This window comes from Equus asinus, chromosome 7, assembly GCF_041296235.1.
Source record: "Equus asinus isolate D_3611 breed Donkey chromosome 7, EquAss-T2T_v2, whole genome shotgun sequence".
NCBI classification, from domain to species: Eukaryota; Metazoa; Chordata; class Mammalia; order Perissodactyla; family Equidae; genus Equus; species Equus asinus.
In genome coordinates this window covers 101,764,535-101,782,628 of record NC_091796.1, presented here as the reverse complement: position 1 = coordinate 101,782,628, position 18,094 = coordinate 101,764,535, and the positions used below count along the sequence as shown (strand labels likewise).

The following is an 18,094-nucleotide window of genomic DNA, read 5'->3' as shown; positions in this document are numbered from 1 at the left end:
GGTCTATAATCCTAAATTCACTGAAAAACAAGAGTGCCACCTGCTGACACTAAAGATAAAGCACCAACTGCTTTGAGAAGGAAGCACATCGGAACACCGTCTACATGCATGGAGCAAATACATAGAAAAAGCACAGTGTCTACACACACACAATATTTTAGAGGATGGCACAGCTGAAAGTGAATTAATAGTAACCATATTCGTGTTTTCCTCCCTAATGATCAATTATATGAAAAACAAATACCTGATTATGTGAGATATGAATTAATATTAAGGCTGCTGCTAATGGCATAAATTAACCAGAAATAAATCTTTTCTAAATGTAGCCAAAATAAATTCTTTTGCAAATCCTCACTTAGAGCAATACTCTAAACTTATGAATAGGACCAATTCTATCACTGAAAAAACAAAAGAAATAAAAAGTCAGTCAAAAGAAATCATCCAACTGTGAGATTGTGCTGTTTTTTTTTTATTGTGTTTTCAATGGAGAAATACATCATCTGTTTACAAAATAGCTCTTGAAAAATACAAGGAGTACAGATACTATAAAACAAAGCAAACTCCAGTCATGAGACACTACATACATCATGCGAAAGCAACAGTCTGATCTCCAGGTTATGAAAACTAGAATTAAAAAGTCACTACACAAAAAAGGTCCAAGTTTCCAGCTTGGCAAAACTTGGGTGCAGTTACATGAAACGTTTAATAAACCGAATTTTTTTTCCCCAATGTGTAAACAAAATGACAAGACTAACTCTGTGCCTGGCAATTTTAATCTAACTCTGAAGCTACACAAAACACAGACACCTTGTACACTTCACCTGTTAGTATGACCATCTTTTCTTCCTAGGTGGTGGGAGGAAAGGCAAGGTGACTGTGCAGAGCAAAGATGTGGGAAGTAGAAGTATTGTATACTAGACATTATAAAGTGTGGTGAAAAGAAAGCCTCAATTAATGCATAGCCTAAGGGGGAAAAGACTACACTCCAACTTTGGAAAATTAATTTAGAAGGACAGGGGAAGAGTTTAAGTAATTGCAGTTTAACATGAAAAATACAGATGTGATATAGAATGGAGCACAATGGAGGATTCAGAAAACATGCTCATCAGAAAAATCTGTTAGGTTTGCTTTGTCCAGATTAAGAAACAATAACTAAGTTTATCAACATCTGGCATCCCTCATACTTTGTAAAGATGGATGTTCTGCTGCTTAATTATGAGGAATTATTTTCTTTAAAGAAAGGAGTTCCTAATCTATCGATAGGATAAAACAAAATGAAAAAGTAGAGAGCTGACTAGATGTCAAGTACTTGCTAGAAATGATTTTTAAAATGTTTCTACATGTAAAATTTACTGACAAATTTTGGTCAACCATTTAAAAATAAAAATCAGTTTAAAATTCTTGGAGAAAACGCCTTTTTGCCCACGTTTAAAATTGAAAATCAACTTTACTAGAGACAGGAGTTCTGTGGAGTGTACAAAATTCCTCATGTTTAGAGGTCAAATGGCCATCCAAGATAGATATCATGTTCCACACGCATTACTTTTAGTCACCCTAAAGTTCCAGCCATGGGACCAAAATGTAGTGTTCTGTGCCATGTGGCCACAGGGTCACTGGTTTCACATCATGGCTTAAAAAAATACTGGCATTTTGGGTTTTATGAAATAAGTCCTACCTTATGCATACAAGCAAAAGGAAAAAGAAGGGAGAGGGAGCAAAAAGCTTTGTTTTTTCAAAGACAAGAGACTGAAAGCAAAAGAATACGGAGCTTTAATAAGCTCAAAGAAAAGTATCTGCTGGCTGATCGCTGATTTGTATGCACTCTAAAACAATTCTATAAATAAAACCAATATATCATTTCTTAATCATGACACCACCAAAACCAAGTATTTCCTAATTATTCTTTCAATGTCAAATATATACCCTGGAGTTGACATTTCATTTTGAAGGGTCACAGCTACCCCATAAGGACTGAACTAGATGTACTCTTACCCTTCTCTGAAGTCTAACAGTACACCACTGCACAATGGTATCCAATTCGAAGACTAATGGTAAAGAAAACTCTTCAGGAAAAAATGAAAATCCATCAAGTTGAAAATCTAAAATTAGTTCTACTTTCTAATAAAAAAAATACATAAAAGTGCATCATCAGAATAAGGAATTCTTATGCCAGTTTGTATTGCAAATTTTCCAACAATGCATCAAACATAAACCCAATCCAGATGTCAATTATGGATACAAATATAGCTTGAGGTTTTTTTTTAAAGGCAGTAATTTTTTGAAATAGTTAATGCAACTGTTGCTAACACAATAATAATAGTACTCCTGGCTTCACATACTAACCTGTAACCTGGACTTCCGATCAAGTGCTGATTAGCCCAGTAAGGGAGGTCACAAAAAACCTAAATCCATTTTCAGTCGTGTCTAGTCTTGTACCCTCCATTCTCCTTTTTTAGCATTTGAAGACAACAGGTGGAGTTGGCAGATATTGTTTATGGACCCCTGAGGTTGTTTTTACCGATTCAATCTCAGTTTTATTGAATTCTTGATAACAGGAATAGGATTTGCAGGGAGAGCAGGGATATCGGAAAGGTCTGTACTGGATGTTTTCTGAGAACAAAAGCAAAGAACACAGCATTGTTCAAAGCACTGTAACTTAATGAGATTTACTTTCCACTGCTTTACTTTCTAAGAAATGGACAGGAGCTTATTAAGAACAACTAAAAATTTAAGAAAAACACTCTAAAAGAGTATCAAAATGGAGTGCAAATGAACATAACCATTACTATAAAATTATCCATTCTACACTTGGAGAAATTTTCAAAAACTTAAGTAGGAATACATTAGCAATATACAGAAAACGCCTAAGTAATTTCAATTACAGCGTCTATAAACACATTCCTCTAAGAATCACCTATCATATAATTATTAAGTTCATGTTAAACCATATTTACTTGTAATAACACTAACAGCTGTAATATTAACTGGTATTGGAGCACCCCCATGTGGGAGAATACTTAAAGTTCACCCTATGCACAGGAGCAGCAGTTATCAGTAAATTTATTATTTTCTGACCCTGTAAATTATAAAATTAAATCTACACAAGTGAGAAATAATTTAATTATTCTACATTTCAGGGAAGTTTTATTATGTTAAAAAACATGAAATCACAAACCTTCTTTAACATTCAAGAACATAGAGATTAATTTTTAAATGTTTTATTATGGAAAGTTCCAACCATACACAAAAGTAGAGAGAGCATTATATAATGAATTCCCGTGTATTCATTATCCAGCTTCATCAATTGTCACATCAAAGCCAATGCACTGTCCTCCCACCTTCATCCCAGATTATTCTGAAGCAAATCCCAGAGATCCCATCATTTCACCTGTAAATATTTCAAGTTTATCTCAAAACAGTAAGAATTCTTTGTTAGACATAGCCACATTATAATCAACTCCCAGGAAATAAATATGCCCTTTATACCATCACATATAGGGATGTATTTTTTAAAATCAACAGTCACCCTTTTTTAACTGTGTGATTTTTCTCTCAATGGCTTGTGGATTTTTTTTTACTGGGAAGAAAATTCTACTTCCTAATAAAAATATCTAAAAGGCAAACACACATGGGTACTAATTACTATAGGGATGAACCCACTAAGACAAAACTGTGTCAATAGTTCCCTAGACAGTAACGTGGCAAACCAAAAGACATGCAACCACAATTACAGGACAGTTTAATAAGTTTGATAAAACAAATGTGTCCATATGTCAGTATCAAGCACCAGATTTCCTAATGTTGTTTTAGTTACTTCCCACCCCCCCAATTTTTTATTAGATACAGGTTATGGAACTAAAAGACACTCTAGAAAGTATGCATATTTAAATCTTTAGGGACAATGAAGGTTAACAGTCAGCAAAAACACATTTTAAAATTATCACATTAAAATAACTCTGAACCACAAAGTAGCAAAACATCTCTGTATCAGTTCAGCAACATCACTCTGCAGCAGAGTTCTCTCAGTTACTGCGCAGAGGTTACCCAGTTTAATGTCTACTTAAAGAAGATATTTACTTTATGTCAGAGTTTGACCTAGACTTTGGAGTTTTATTCCATCTGAAAGGATTCAAGAAAATTATTTCACAAACAAAACGAAAGCTCACAAATCAATGAAAAAAGATTCCAGGTGCCTACTACTGTATACAAGGGATTGTTACAAGGAGAATTTCTACAACAAATGAAAAAATAATTTTAAAGAAGTATGGGTTACATTAAAGTAATAATTGAAAATCAGAGGTGAAAAGTGAGGCAGAAACACATTTTAAAAATACAAAGATCATATTAACCTGCAAAAACATCCATGAAAAACGGTTTTTAATTGTCATAATTTAAATTTCACTCTGACCTATAAATAAAAACCTCCATATGAACACTCTGTATTGTGACTAGTGAGGATTTAAATGATCTGCAGTATCAAACAATACAGAAGGGTACGATGAGTTAGCATCTTGACAGTGCAAAAGAATGGTTCCATCAAATCCAGTGCTCTACTTTTAAACTATAATAAATACATTTACAAGCTAGCAAGTAATTACTTTCACAAAGATAATTTTAATAGACTTCTGTATATGTTCATTTTAATTCATTAGACCACACTAATCTTAACAACATTTATAAAACTCTCCTTGCTTTTTGCACTTAGTACCTGAGAGGCCAACAGAGAAGCCGCTGTCTGAATAGTTTCTGATTGAGTTGTACTTGTCTCTGTATCAAGTTGTTCCTGTGAGACAAAGAGGACGGGGAGGAGAGACTTAAAAAAGAATGTAAGAACATAACTGGGTTTGGTGGCTAATAAAGAAGACAAGCTGGAAGACAGGAAGGATCAAGAGAAAGGTGCGACCATATTACAAAATCATTATTAAGCCTTGTTGTAGGTTATTTCACCATTTCAGATACACATAAATTTCTATTTGCCTACTTAAGTCTTATAAGGCATGGCCAAAATATCTCATGACTTTCCAACTAGCTCCAACTTGGACATTTTAGGCAAACAATAATTAAAGACACGCACAGGCACATTATGAAATGTTGCCCAGACAATAATTAACAGAATATAAACCCAAGCTCTTAGCTATGTGAAAAAAAAACCAAAATGCATTCAGTATTATTAAATAAAATTACCCAGAAGCACAAAAATTGCTCCCACGCCTTTAATTAAAAGTAGGAAACGTCTCTAAAACATTTCTCCCTCCCTATGGTCTCCCTTCCCCTCCTCAATAATCAATGTGCTGATTCTACACTAAGTATAATGAGAAAATACAGGGTGAACCACTCCATTCCACCGCTCTAACTTTTCTAAAGCAGAGTACAAAAGAAAATAATACATATATACACGCACAAATGAAAAACATATAAAAATTTGAATTTCTAAAAAACTATATACAATAACAAAACAATGAAATACCAATTTTCTCCTTTGAAACTGAAAAGGGTAAGTAGGGTATAAGAAGTAGAAATGGAAGAAATGCAGTCTTTCTGAAGCACAATTTGGCAATACGTATCAAGTGTTAAAAGTAAGCGTACTATCTGCCTCAGTAATTCCTCTTTCATTAATTTATCCTAATGAAATAAACATAAACGATGGCAAGTATTTAGCTACAGTCAATACTATAGCAAGAAAGAGTAACTTTCTCTTTTTAACAGAAACTATTGCTAACAATAGGGAACTGGTTGAATAAAATATGGTAACAGCCTTAAGACAGCATTCTATGCAGTTATTGATATTTTGTAGTTTATATAATGACATGAACAATTTTTCTTGGTTTAAAGAGTGAATACATATTTAACAGCAAAGGAACTGGTAGGTATACACACACAAAATCTACAAAGACACCAAAAGAACACTTGCTGAAATATCAACCCTGGGAATGTGGATAACTTGGGGGAAGGAGGAAGATTTCCAATTTTTCTATAAGCAGAAAAAAGTTCAAAGCCTTCAGTACATTTCAATTTCTGAAGAAATGATGTTCAAAGTCTAATTCGGTTTGGCTAAACCATTCTCTCCCATCCCATCAACTTCATTTCAAGCCCCATGCACCCCAAGTTCTAGTCAGAAGCTTCTGCCAATAACTGCTTCTCTAAACACACCATACTCTCAACCCAATAGTGAGATGACCTTCTCATCCCGGACTGCCAAAACTTCTACGTGCCCTTCCAGGACTACCTGAGATGCTACACCTTCCTTGTATGAAGGCTTTTACTATCTCAGCAGTCACAAATCACAACTCACTCCTCTTGCCCCTCGCCACCCACAGCAGCCTCAATTACCCTCATTTTCTTTGATAAATGTAATTAATTGTCTCTACCTCTTCTCTACTTAATTATAAGTTCCTTTAAAGGTAAAGAACATTTATCCCTTATCACTCTATTCCATTCAGCGTCTCCCAGATTACCCTGCATCTAGTATGACCTCAAACATTAGAGAAATTCAATTTCAGCATTATAAATTAACATTAAAAAGGGACAGACACTACTCTAAAAACAATACTGAAAACAATCTAAAACCTACAGAACAAAACATCGTACAATATTCTAGAGACATTTCTATCACATGTTCCGTACTGTTAACTGTGTATGTATTCCAAGGCTAAATTAAGTATACCTTTGTTTCTGTTTTATCATGTCCACTCAAAGCAAGACAGTTAGCATCTTCACTTGTTTCATCCTGTTTTTAAAAAAAAAAGCTTTATTCTCTAAAAAGAAAATTTAGATTATTTGCCAATCAATACTTTAATTTATAAAAATGTTTAAAATTATAAAATAATTTAACCCGTTAAGGTCAAGTATGGCCTTAAAATAGATTACTGGTTCCCTTAAAGGAATTTTTTTTCATATTAACAAATTTAATCTGGCTTCAGTATCTACCAAAATTAAAATGAACATAAGGAAAACTGTTATTGTTGATCATCACCAGTTAAAGTACATTCCCCAAACGACTAGGTTCATAAAACATTTTTTGTAAGGAAGAGAAAAAGGGTTCCTTGATCAAACAATTTAGGAATTTGGAATACTATCATCCAATTCTGGGAGAGTATACATACATTAGCACATGAAAGGTTCTGTGAAGTTCTATGAAGAATATCTCTAACTTTCCCAAACTTACTTAATCACAGAATCTCCCCACTTATTAGCAAGACCTTATTAACAAGCCTTAATAATTAACATCCTGAAGAATAGGAGGTTGGGGAAATGCTCTTTTCAGTTCTTAATTTTAAAATGTATTATAATTCTATTCAAAACAAACAACTCACTTTTGGTAAAGAGGGAAAAGCAGAAGCCAAAAATAGCTGTACTTTCCAATTCCTACACTGACTTGCAATAAACATCACTTTCTTAAGAAAAACCATTTTGACACTAATTTCTCTGATTTACTAGGCAAAACTCCAATTTAACTTTAAATGTGGCTTTCAAACAAGACAAAGAGCCCACAGGTGAACTTACAGAGCAGAAGAGATTTAATAGCAATAGCAACCGATTCCAATAAGGACCTTATTTGTGTCCTGCAAACATACCATCTTGAGAGAGTAATGTAAGTCAAAACAAGGCAAATTTCAATACTGACCGGATATGTGACACTATGGAATTATTGCTAATATTGGCAAATATACCAATATATATACACACACAAATATATATGGTGGTAATATACTGTAGTTGTGTTTTTTTAGATATACACTGACATATTTATGGTAATTACAATGACATGCCTGAGATTTGCTTCATAACAATTGGGAAGGAGTAGATGTGTAGACGAAACAAGGCTAGTTGTGAGATGTTAACTAGTGAAGTTAACTGATGCAAACAGGACTGTTATAATTTTGTACATGTTTGAAATCTTCCATAAGAAAAAGGTTTTAATATGTATATATAGTATCATTCAGTCATATAATCCAGGTGATAGGGCAAATTTTTTTTTCTATTTTTATCTTAGATTCCTACCTTTTATATTTATTTGAAAAGCTTTAGAACATGATGCAAATTAAGTAGAACTAAACTACCTGACAATACCTAAAACTCTCACATCTATATACATGACAGTGTATTATTAATTGAGTAGGACCAGTGTTTCTTTCTGGTTTGCTAAAATTTCTACTACCAAGTACTCATTAACAGAGAATAAAAGACCCAGGAGCTTCAAAATTAAGGTATTTCTAACAATCTTCTTCAAGAACTTTAGCACCATGAGATTTAGCCTCTGTTCTAATCCTGGCTCTGACTTTAATTAGCTTTAAAATGGGACAGCCACTGAATCTCAAGATCCTCTTTTGGGAAATCAGGAGATTAGCCTATGAGATAACCTAAGATCTCATCTCTATCTTAAAATTCTGCTTTTGTTAGTCAACTCCATGGAGCTGTCACAAGCAAAACCAAGACTGTGAGGAAATATATAGAACAAAAAACTGCAAGGAAAAAAGAGAGAAATCTATCTTTTAAAGTATACTTAAGAGACATCAATCAATTAAAAAAAAAGTCTGTGGCAATCAGGGACATTTGAGCACTAACTAGATATTTGATATTAAGAAACTTGATTTTTCTAAGTGAGTTAAGTTTATTGTGTTAATGTTTTCTTTGTTGTAATTCTTATCTTTTAGATACATGATTTTAAAAATACTAATGAAATGATATGATGTCTGGATTTTGCATCTAAATAATCCAAGTATAAGGAGAAATGGAAAAGAATTAAGGGTATAGGGATTGGCCAAGTTCGTTATACCTGAAGCAGCATCATGGGTACATGGGCACACGAAATGATTCTCTTTAGTTGTGTATATATTTTAAATTTCCTGTATTAAGTTAAAAAATTCTATATTTCTATTGCCTGTCTAAACTAGACAGGAAACACGAGTGTCTTCTACCAAAGTAAGTGCCAATGAAATTACAAACATTGTGCAGGTACACATTTAATCAAAGCTCTGAGAGAGCCATTAAGGAATTAAGCCATTACTATCAAGGAAATGGAATGATAGGCATCTACAGTTATCCTTATATATATTTTACTAAGGTAAAAAGAAATGTGAATTATGAAACGCTCTGACAACTCCAAATATCAACAGACAGAATGTGGAATTATACCAAAACTAGCAGGTTCTTAGGTTGCTGCATAAGAGAATCATGTAGCAATGGGGCTTTTGATAAAAGATCCCCAGGCCTAACTCCTGGAGACTCTCTGATTCAGTAAAACTGGAGGAGGCCTCCACATCTCTATAAACAAACAAAAAAACAAATCTGAAAAAGTAACTCTGATGTACAACTGAGTTTGAAAATCACTGCCTTAAGAGATAATTATACAGACACAGATAGGTTCCCAGAATACATCTTGTAAGCTATAATATACTAAACTCATTTTCATTCTCATTAGCATCATCAGAGTGACAAAATGCATCAAACTATTCATATTTAGTTAATACTATTTCCAAAAGATCTAAAACAAAAGGCTTTGGAATAAGCTAGGGAACAGAACACTCAAAGAGACAATAATTTTTCTCCATTACAGATCAAAACACCCCCATGAGAAACCTAGATTTTTTTTCCCATTCTAAACAAACTTTGGCGTAATGAGTAAGTTCCTAAATAACAAACTTCTGGCCGAAAATCACAATGAAATTAGTGGTTTTGGACTGTCATTTCTGGGGCAATGGTGAATGTCTAATAGGAAAACAATGTAAGAGTGACTCCAGGGAGCAAGAAATCTGTGTAACGAGGCTACTTCTATTTTAAGATACACACCACAATCAATGTACACTTTTGAGGGTTTTTCTAAAACTATTTAAGACTTTGACAAGGTACATCAGCCACTATAAAAAGTGAAAGTACCGCTAGAAAATTTCCTGAAGGGTTGGAGGAAATCATCATTCAAGGTCCCAAAACTAATCTGGCTTTGCAACTTCGGGCAGTCATGCAGTGAGAACTCTCTGAGAACCTCTCGGATGCAGTGACCCTATTACCAAGTACAGAGTAGGAATTCCAAAACTCCATTTCTGTGTCCAAAAGGACCATCGAAGAATCAGTACACATAAAAGATATCGTTATGAGAGAATAATAAATTAAGATGACACATAAGTCCATGCTAAACTATGTTATAGACTAGACATGCTGTACAAGTTTGAATGAGAGGCACAGCTTTACGGAAGAGGTAGTTACCGAGAAGAGGAGAAATGGTGAAGAGAAGCCATGTACTAAAGCACTACCTACAAAGTTTCTAACTGCTTTCCTCCTTGCTCCTCCTCAATTTTGGCTCACGAAAGGTTGTTCCACTGGATTTTAAAATATCAAGCTGGTATTCCCATGATTAATATATAGATACCTCTTCTGTTTTGGTTTTCTTGGGACTCTCTTCTTTATGAGGTGAGGATGTCCTCTTGACTCCTACTATAGGATTAGGTATTTTTGTTGCTGCATTTCCTGAAGGTCTAGGTGGTGGGTTTACCAGACGTGTTGAAGAAACAACTCTGGAGACCGTAGGCTTTGGTGGTGGTGAAATGGCTGGTTGTGTGGCAGTTTGAGGAATGCTTTCACTCGATGTACCTAAGTAGTAAGTATATGAATACATAAAAATTAAATCGTATCAACATCAAGTTATAAATAAAGCTTTAAGTCTCTGAATTTGATTTCACTGATTTATATGAAAATAATAAAATGGCATCAAAAAACTGAATTTAAACTACTTAACAAATAAAGCCCCCTTTCAAAATGAAGGCTAAACCAAATATAAGGTAAGTATTCTCAAACTTGTCAAACCAATCTCCTTACCCCCTGAGCTTTCACTGGAATTTACTTGTGGCACAGAAACTTCAGTAGCCTGTATGTTGGTCACAGATGCTGCTGTTACAGCTGGAGCAGGACTGTTTCTGCTAAAAAAAAAAAAAAAAGTAAAAAAGTAAAAAAGCAAATAAAGAGGAATAAAATAAAATTCAATAACAAAATGCACAGGAGTTATTTTCTGAAGTAAATGATTCTTTAGTGTCACCTCTCATACATACACATCTGTAACTCACTGTATTTGATAAAACATAACCAACAATGGAAAGTACACTGTAAAGTAGTGCTGTCCAAGAGAACTTTCTGTAACAATGTCCTATATACCTGCGCCATCCAATACAGTAGCCCCTATACAGATAGAGCTACACTGCACTTGAAATATGGCTAGTGAGAAACTGTATGTTCCATTTGATTTAATATTAAGCAAATTTAAACTGCCACATGTGGCTAGTGGCTACTCACATTAGAACAGTTCTAAAAAAACCTGTTTTTACCTGATTTGGGGTATAAGAAAATCCTATGAAAAGCTATAAACAAGAAAATGGTCTGAGAAATAGAAGTAAGTTTCTGCACACAAAATCTAAGGGTTCATGAAACCCTAAAAGCCGGTCCACAGTGGCCCAGATAAACAACAAAGGCTCTCACACCCCAACCCCTCCTTCAATACTCTGGACCCCACTCCCTGCCGTCATCTCAGGAAAGTCACATCATCCCTCCTCCACTCTCCTATCTCTCCAACTTTTCTCTCTCAAATCCTATACATTTGCATTTAAATAATCTCATTTTTATTACCTCCTGAAAGAAAAACAAAAGCAGAAAAGTCCTCTGTGGTTCCTCTCTCTCAGCTATGGCTCACACTCTCCAACTGTTGTGTGCAACACTAGAGAAGTCAGATTGTTGGTGCCTACGGGACATTCTCATACAACCACAGAGCAGTCAGTCAGCTTATTAAAGCTTTGGAGCTCACTGGTACACAGAGTAAATGAAGTCAACAGAGCGGGTGTTGCCACACCCCCGGGGAGAACACAAAGATGAGATAAAAGACTGAGAAGAAAGCTCTCAAGAGCACAAACATCTAATGATTCAACAGAAAAGGAGTCAGCCAAAGAACCACCACACACACAGGAGAAAACATGAAATAGCTAGCAAAGTGGCTAGTACATAACAAATAGCATTTGTTGAGCAAAAACAAAATTATAAACTAAAACCCAGAAGTCTTATTTACAGAAGTTAATATTACTTCACGAAACTAATATTAAACTTCTGAAATTATTTAGTATGTACACCTATTTTACATACATGTGCACAAACTCAAAGTACACAAAGATTTACAAATCCTAAAATTCTTAAAATTTCTACTTCTTCACTCAAAAAAAAATCATTGAAAATAAAAATCCGGGGGCCGACCCAGTGGTGCAGTGGTTAAGTTCGCATGCTCTGCTTGGGCGGCCTGGGGTTCGAAGGTTCAGATCCCAGGCACAGACCTACACACCACTTATCAAGCCCTGATGTGGCAGCATCACACATATAAAATAGAGGAAGACTGGCAGAGGTGTTAGCTCAGGGACAAGGAAGACTGGCAATAGATGTTAGCTCAAGGCCAAGCTTCCTCACCAAAAAATAAAATAAAATAAAAATCTGGAGTTAACACTCTAATAAAATGGGGAATTGTTTTAAAACTACAAGATTTAGAGGTCATGTTCATGCCTGATGTCTTCAGATTATGCATGATTACCCTAAAAAACACATCACACATATTCAAAATCCAAGGAAAGAAAACTGAAGCCATCCTCTGCACCTCGGCATTTTCCATTTCATACTCATCCAAAGAATCATCCTAATCTGCACCTTCGCCAGTGGTTAGACTTTAACTAAGAATCCAATTTTTAAAACTGCTTTTTTAAAAACTAAGATATAACATACACTCATAAAAGTGCTCAAGTTTTAATTATCAACTCTATAATTAAGAAAGTGATCAATGTAACCATCATAATTTAAAACGTGAGCAGCACCGTGGAAGTCTACCAGAAACAGCTCCCTTTAAAATATGGTAGTGTATCCATCTTAAAAAACTCTGCAAGGAAATACTACAAAGTTTCACAGAAGTTAAACAGAAATATGGCTTTTTGTGTTCTAATTTTTACCACCATAGCCATGCATTTCTTTCATAATAAAAATCTTTAGCTGCTTTAAATGTTTTGAAAGAGAGACAATTCTTGAAAAAAGTTACTTCTAACTAAAACCTGGAAGATGAGAGGAGGGTGCAAAAAGATTGGGCAAGGTTCTACTAGGAGTGGGGATCAACTCAACAGCACTAACAACAAACGCAAAACCAGACCACATAGATCTTTAGCTTCTTTAGAAGATCCCTAATGTTTTCACAGGTAAGTTCCCCTGCTACATGGGCCTCAGCAGCTCCAGGGCAGAAAGGTGATTTTGTCCTTCTTGTCTGTTCTCCTTAGCATATCACACAGTTCTCTGTAGGCAACAGGTGTCTCAAGACATGAAACTGGAGGCGTTATAATGCTAACTTTCATTCATATCTGAATCAAGATGTACCTGTCCCCAAAATGGAATACAAGTATGACACAGTAGGACAAAAACAAAAATTACTTTCCACCAAACTAAGTTAAATTGCTATTTTTAAAAAACTAGGGACTGGCCCTGTGGTGTAGTGGTTAAGCTTGGCATACTCCACTCAAGCGGCCAGGGTTCGCCAATTCAGATCCCGGGCATGGACCTACACCAATCGTCTGCCATGCTGTGGCAACAACCCACATACAAAAGTAGAGGAAGACAGGCACCGATGTTAAGCTCAGGGCTGATCTTCAAGCAAAAAAAAAAGAGAGAGAGAAGATTGGCAACAGATGTTAGCTCAGGGCAAATCTTCCTCAGCAAAAAATAAAAACAAAAAATTAGAAGACGGAATAAAAATAGTATCTTGAATAGATGACTTCAACAACAAGAGAATATACCAATGTGTTTAGTAAATGGCCATTCCACTTCCATTCCCTCTTTTTCCTTACCCCTGAGAGCTGCCAGAACTGTTCAATGGACTGGTCTTCATAGCACTAGTAGGTGAAGGCACAGACATGCTGTTATCACTGTCCATAGACAAGTCGAGGCTGCTGTCATTTAGAGGTGTCAATCTGACACCTTCCGTTGAATGCTGTAATTAATAAAATATTTAATCAAATATATCTTTATTTTACCTAGATCTTTGAAACACGAACATCTTTTACTTGATGGATAAATGATTTCTACCAAAAAGCAGAAATCAATAAATCTACAAAAATCACAAATCTAAGTATCATGCTGCCCATGAAAGGCAAAGATTTGGGAGACACATACTTCCTGATTTCTAAGAGGCATTCAACCTAACTACAGTTTTTCTGTGGGAGAAAAAAGGAGAAAGGAATGCTACATTAAACATACACACTGAATGTAAAACATACTGCAAATTAAAAAGCACTGTGATATGAAAACACAAATCTTAAATGAGAGGACTAGAAATATATACACGCACATACAAATATTAAGAAAAAAGTCTTTTAATGATAAACACAACATTAACAATGCATATCTCTGGCTAGTGGGATTAGAAGTAATTTTTTGTTTGTTTATAGATTTTTTTACTATGCTACAATGAACTTAAAAATTGTGGAATTTCAAAAAAATTATCAAGTAAGTACAATTTAGTTCCACTCCTATTTATAAATAAATGAGCCGCTCTCAAAAGCAAGAGATTTCTAGCATTCTAAGTGCAACTTAGGATTTTAACATGGTACATTTAATAGTGTAAATTATCCTGTGAAAACAAAAGGAGAAATAATTTCCTGAAAACTAAACCTAATATCCACATATAAATCCTACTGCTGGATCTGCTTCTTAAAAGTCCAAGCACTTAGGGCCAGCCCTGTGGTCAAGTTGTTCAAGTTCCACACACTTCGCTTTGGCAGCCCGGGTTCGTAGGTTTGGATCCCAGCTGTGGACCTACACCACTTGTTAAGCCATGCTATTGAGGAAACCCACATACAAAGTAGAGGAAGACTGGCACAGATGTTAGCTCAGGACTAATCTTCCTCAAGCCAAAAAAAAAAGAAAAAAAAAATCCAAGCACTCAAAAAGAGTTACTTAATGTAGGAAAACCAAACTGAAGCTTAAAAAACTACAAACGGTTCTACGGATGAAAGCTGATTCCTAAAGTGACTTACAAAGTTTGTTTCTGCAATCAATGCTATTATAATATCACACTGATTTTTTCATCCTATTTTTTTCCAGCCTCAGTGTTCACGTACGTACAGAAACATTTTAATGGAAATGATTTGCATTTTTGACAAAAACTCAATACTCCGTGTGTGTGTGTGGTCTGTGTGCGCTCTCCAGTTCCCCAAATGAGACAATATTCTAATCTTTGATTTAGCACTATGGAGACATCACTATATACATCAATCAGTATTGATCAAATGGGGAAGATGAGATTTGCCAGAATGGAGAGGAGAAAGTAATGCCACTTGCTTATGAAGTCAGTTGTGAATCAAATTCTAAATAAGCCCCTTTCCTGTGCAAAAATGCTACCAATCTCACTCTCCACCAGATAAGGATTTGTTCAGTAAGCAATTTATACTCAGTTCTACATAGTTACCTGCCCGACCAGGTGATCAAACACCTGTGAGATAACAGGCCACTGGTGGGGATGATCTATGAATATGAACGTTTTTTAACTAGTTGGTCTGAACACAAAACAGTATTAAGCTGCTTTACCTCTTTGTATTAAGGTCAGCAGAAGAGACTTCAATGCCAAAAAATCATAAATATTCTATCAAAACTTTCTAACAAAAGATAAATAAAGACAAAACATACTACAGAGAGAAATAAACACACACACTTTGCATTCAGACTTAGATCTAATTCACATCTCATACTACATGACCTTGGGCAAGTTTTTAACCACTCGGTTTTTTCTATAAGAAATAATACCTATGGGTTGCTGTACCATTAAATATAGAAAAATACTGGCTTAGTGCTTTGCAAATAGCAGTTAATAAAAGGACGCTATTAATAAGAGTCCAAAGAAAAGATTCATGGATCTAGAGTTCTAGACAGTTGTTGCTTATAAAAACAAGGGTGTTATTTTACTAGTGGAAACTTGGAAATGATCTAAATGATATCAAATAGAGGATAGATTTAATCATACTACAGCCATACAAAGAATTACTAAGCAGTCACTTAGAATTTGTAACGTAATGAAACTGAACAGATTGTCACAAAACAGTAAGCACCCAAGAAAGCCAGTCACAAAATGGGAATTATCATCAAAAACCTTTTAAAAATACATATTATAGGCAGTTACATATGTGCAGTGAAGAGTCTGTATAGAAATAAACTAAAATGTTAAGAGTAGCTATTAATGGGTGATGAGATTATAGTTAAACTTTATTTGGTAACTACAATTTTGGGACTAAACCAATAAATTTCTGATCATCAATCATTCTTTTTATATTCCAGAAGATTATATCTAGATAGATATTACCTTAAGAAACAGAATAAAAACAGAATTTACTTAAAATGAATGCTAATTGTTCCAAATATCAATAATGCCAAGTAAACAGGAGTTTCAGAGGGTAATCTGAATCAAGAGTTCTGGAAATTCGAATTACCTCAATTATAAATAGTTGTTTTAATAAAAAAGAAATTGGTTAAGCGTTAAGGAACACAACAACCTATTTACATTTGCTTCTGAAAACACATAAAATGTTGATATTCTTACATGTCGTAAATACACATTTAAATATTACTGCTTAACCCATTAATAATATAACACCAAGGGACAATTAGAAGACAAATGTGTGACGTGACATTTTAGTATAAAAATAAAACTACTCAATGGTAAATTTTATGTTATGCATATTTTATGACAAATTAATAAATAAAACTGCTCAAGAAAAGAACGGCACATTTTTGTCACTTTCTAGATTATTTAGTTAACTCATAAAACCATTAGGTCAGGAAGAGAATAACAAGTTAAGCCATATAAAGGCTTTAATGTAATACATTATTTTTAAAAGTGAAACATGCTTTTAAAAATTGCATTTTAGACCAAAAAGAAGTCAAGCACCTATACCGCCAAGTTATGAACGAGGATGACGACGATAACAGAAACAAACGCAAGCATTAACTATGTGTCAGGCACTAGCCTAAATCATTTTTTAGAGATACTGACTCATTTTATCCTCACAAAATACTTAATGAGGTAGGTAAAAAAACAATCTCCATTTCAGACAGGAGGCAAATCAAGAACACAGTGTCTGCTACATAAGCTGCCAGGCCTCACAGCTGGGAAGCAGTGCAACCTGAAATTGAACCAGGCAGTCTACTCCAAGTCCTTGCCCTGGACTCACATGCTTTTGGACCACAGTCTGTACTATGTTTTAAAAAACAGAACATTATGAAAATGGAAGCCCTCTGTGTTGTAATTTCATTCCCCTCTTCTCAATCCCAGCTGCAGACAACTACCATCATCCTGAATGTAGTGGATATCATTCCCTAACTTACACTTTTATGTCATATTCTCTCCTACATAACAGATGGTTCTACATTTTTAAACTTGTAAATTTTACATGGAAGTATCAAACGGTACATATGCATCTGTACCTTTTTAACTCAACATATTAGAATATGTAGCTCTAACGCATGTATTTTCACTGCTCTGCCTAAGTATTGCACTATAGGAATAAGCCATCTACTTTTGAAACCACTTAAAATAAAAATGTAATTGTTATCTCTGCATTAAATGTCCTCTACAGTACGTTCAAATAAGAAAACATGGCTACAAGTTATTCAACAGGACGCACTCATACTAGAACAACACAGTACAAAAATATTAACTCGGGTTACCCGTTAGTCATCTTTATACTCAATAAACTTTTAATTTTTAAACAATACACATGTATAATTCTTAACAAAATAAAGCCATTTTCATTTAAAAAGTCATACAATTATTTGATCCACTTATGACCTAATTTAATTTTTATTTTTTAAAGGAAAGGAAATTAGATACTGACGTGGGATACTAAATGGCTAAGAAAGAGAATATAAGTATATATAAAATAGGATATGAAGCATTGCCACTAATCTTTCTTAAGCTAGTGTGTGCACAAAACCTGATTAGGAGCAAGGTTTTACACAATGGAACTGGCTCCATGTAATAAATTTTTTAAATGTCATGGTCTGTTTCAAATATGACTCAACTGAGCCTAAATTTTGAAATACT

At 34.5% G+C, this 18,094-nt stretch overlaps 1 protein-coding gene across 4 annotated transcripts in view; it reads right to left on the bottom strand.

Annotated features, from left to right (window-relative positions):
- Positions 1-448: 448 nt before the first annotated feature.
- Positions 449-18,094, bottom strand: part of PAPOLA (poly(A) polymerase alpha) — a 56,625-nt gene continuing 38,979 nt past the window's right edge. The window contains exons 17-22 of one of the 4 annotated variants that reach the window (XM_070514276.1): positions 13,848-13,990; positions 10,813-10,913; positions 10,367-10,587; positions 6,665-6,727; positions 4,709-4,783; positions 449-2,610 (exon numbers count right to left, since the gene is read on the bottom strand). In XM_070514276.1, coding sequence (XP_070370377.1) covers positions 2,515-2,610; positions 4,709-4,783; positions 6,665-6,727; positions 10,367-10,587; positions 10,813-10,913; positions 13,848-13,990 — 699 coding nt within the window. In that variant the 3' untranslated portion in view covers positions 449-2,514. The remainder of the gene's footprint in view (positions 2,611-4,708; positions 4,784-6,664; positions 6,728-10,366; positions 10,588-10,812; positions 10,914-13,847; positions 13,991-18,094) is intronic. The other 3 variants (XM_070514277.1, XM_070514278.1, XM_070514280.1) reach the window with 3 other exon arrangements.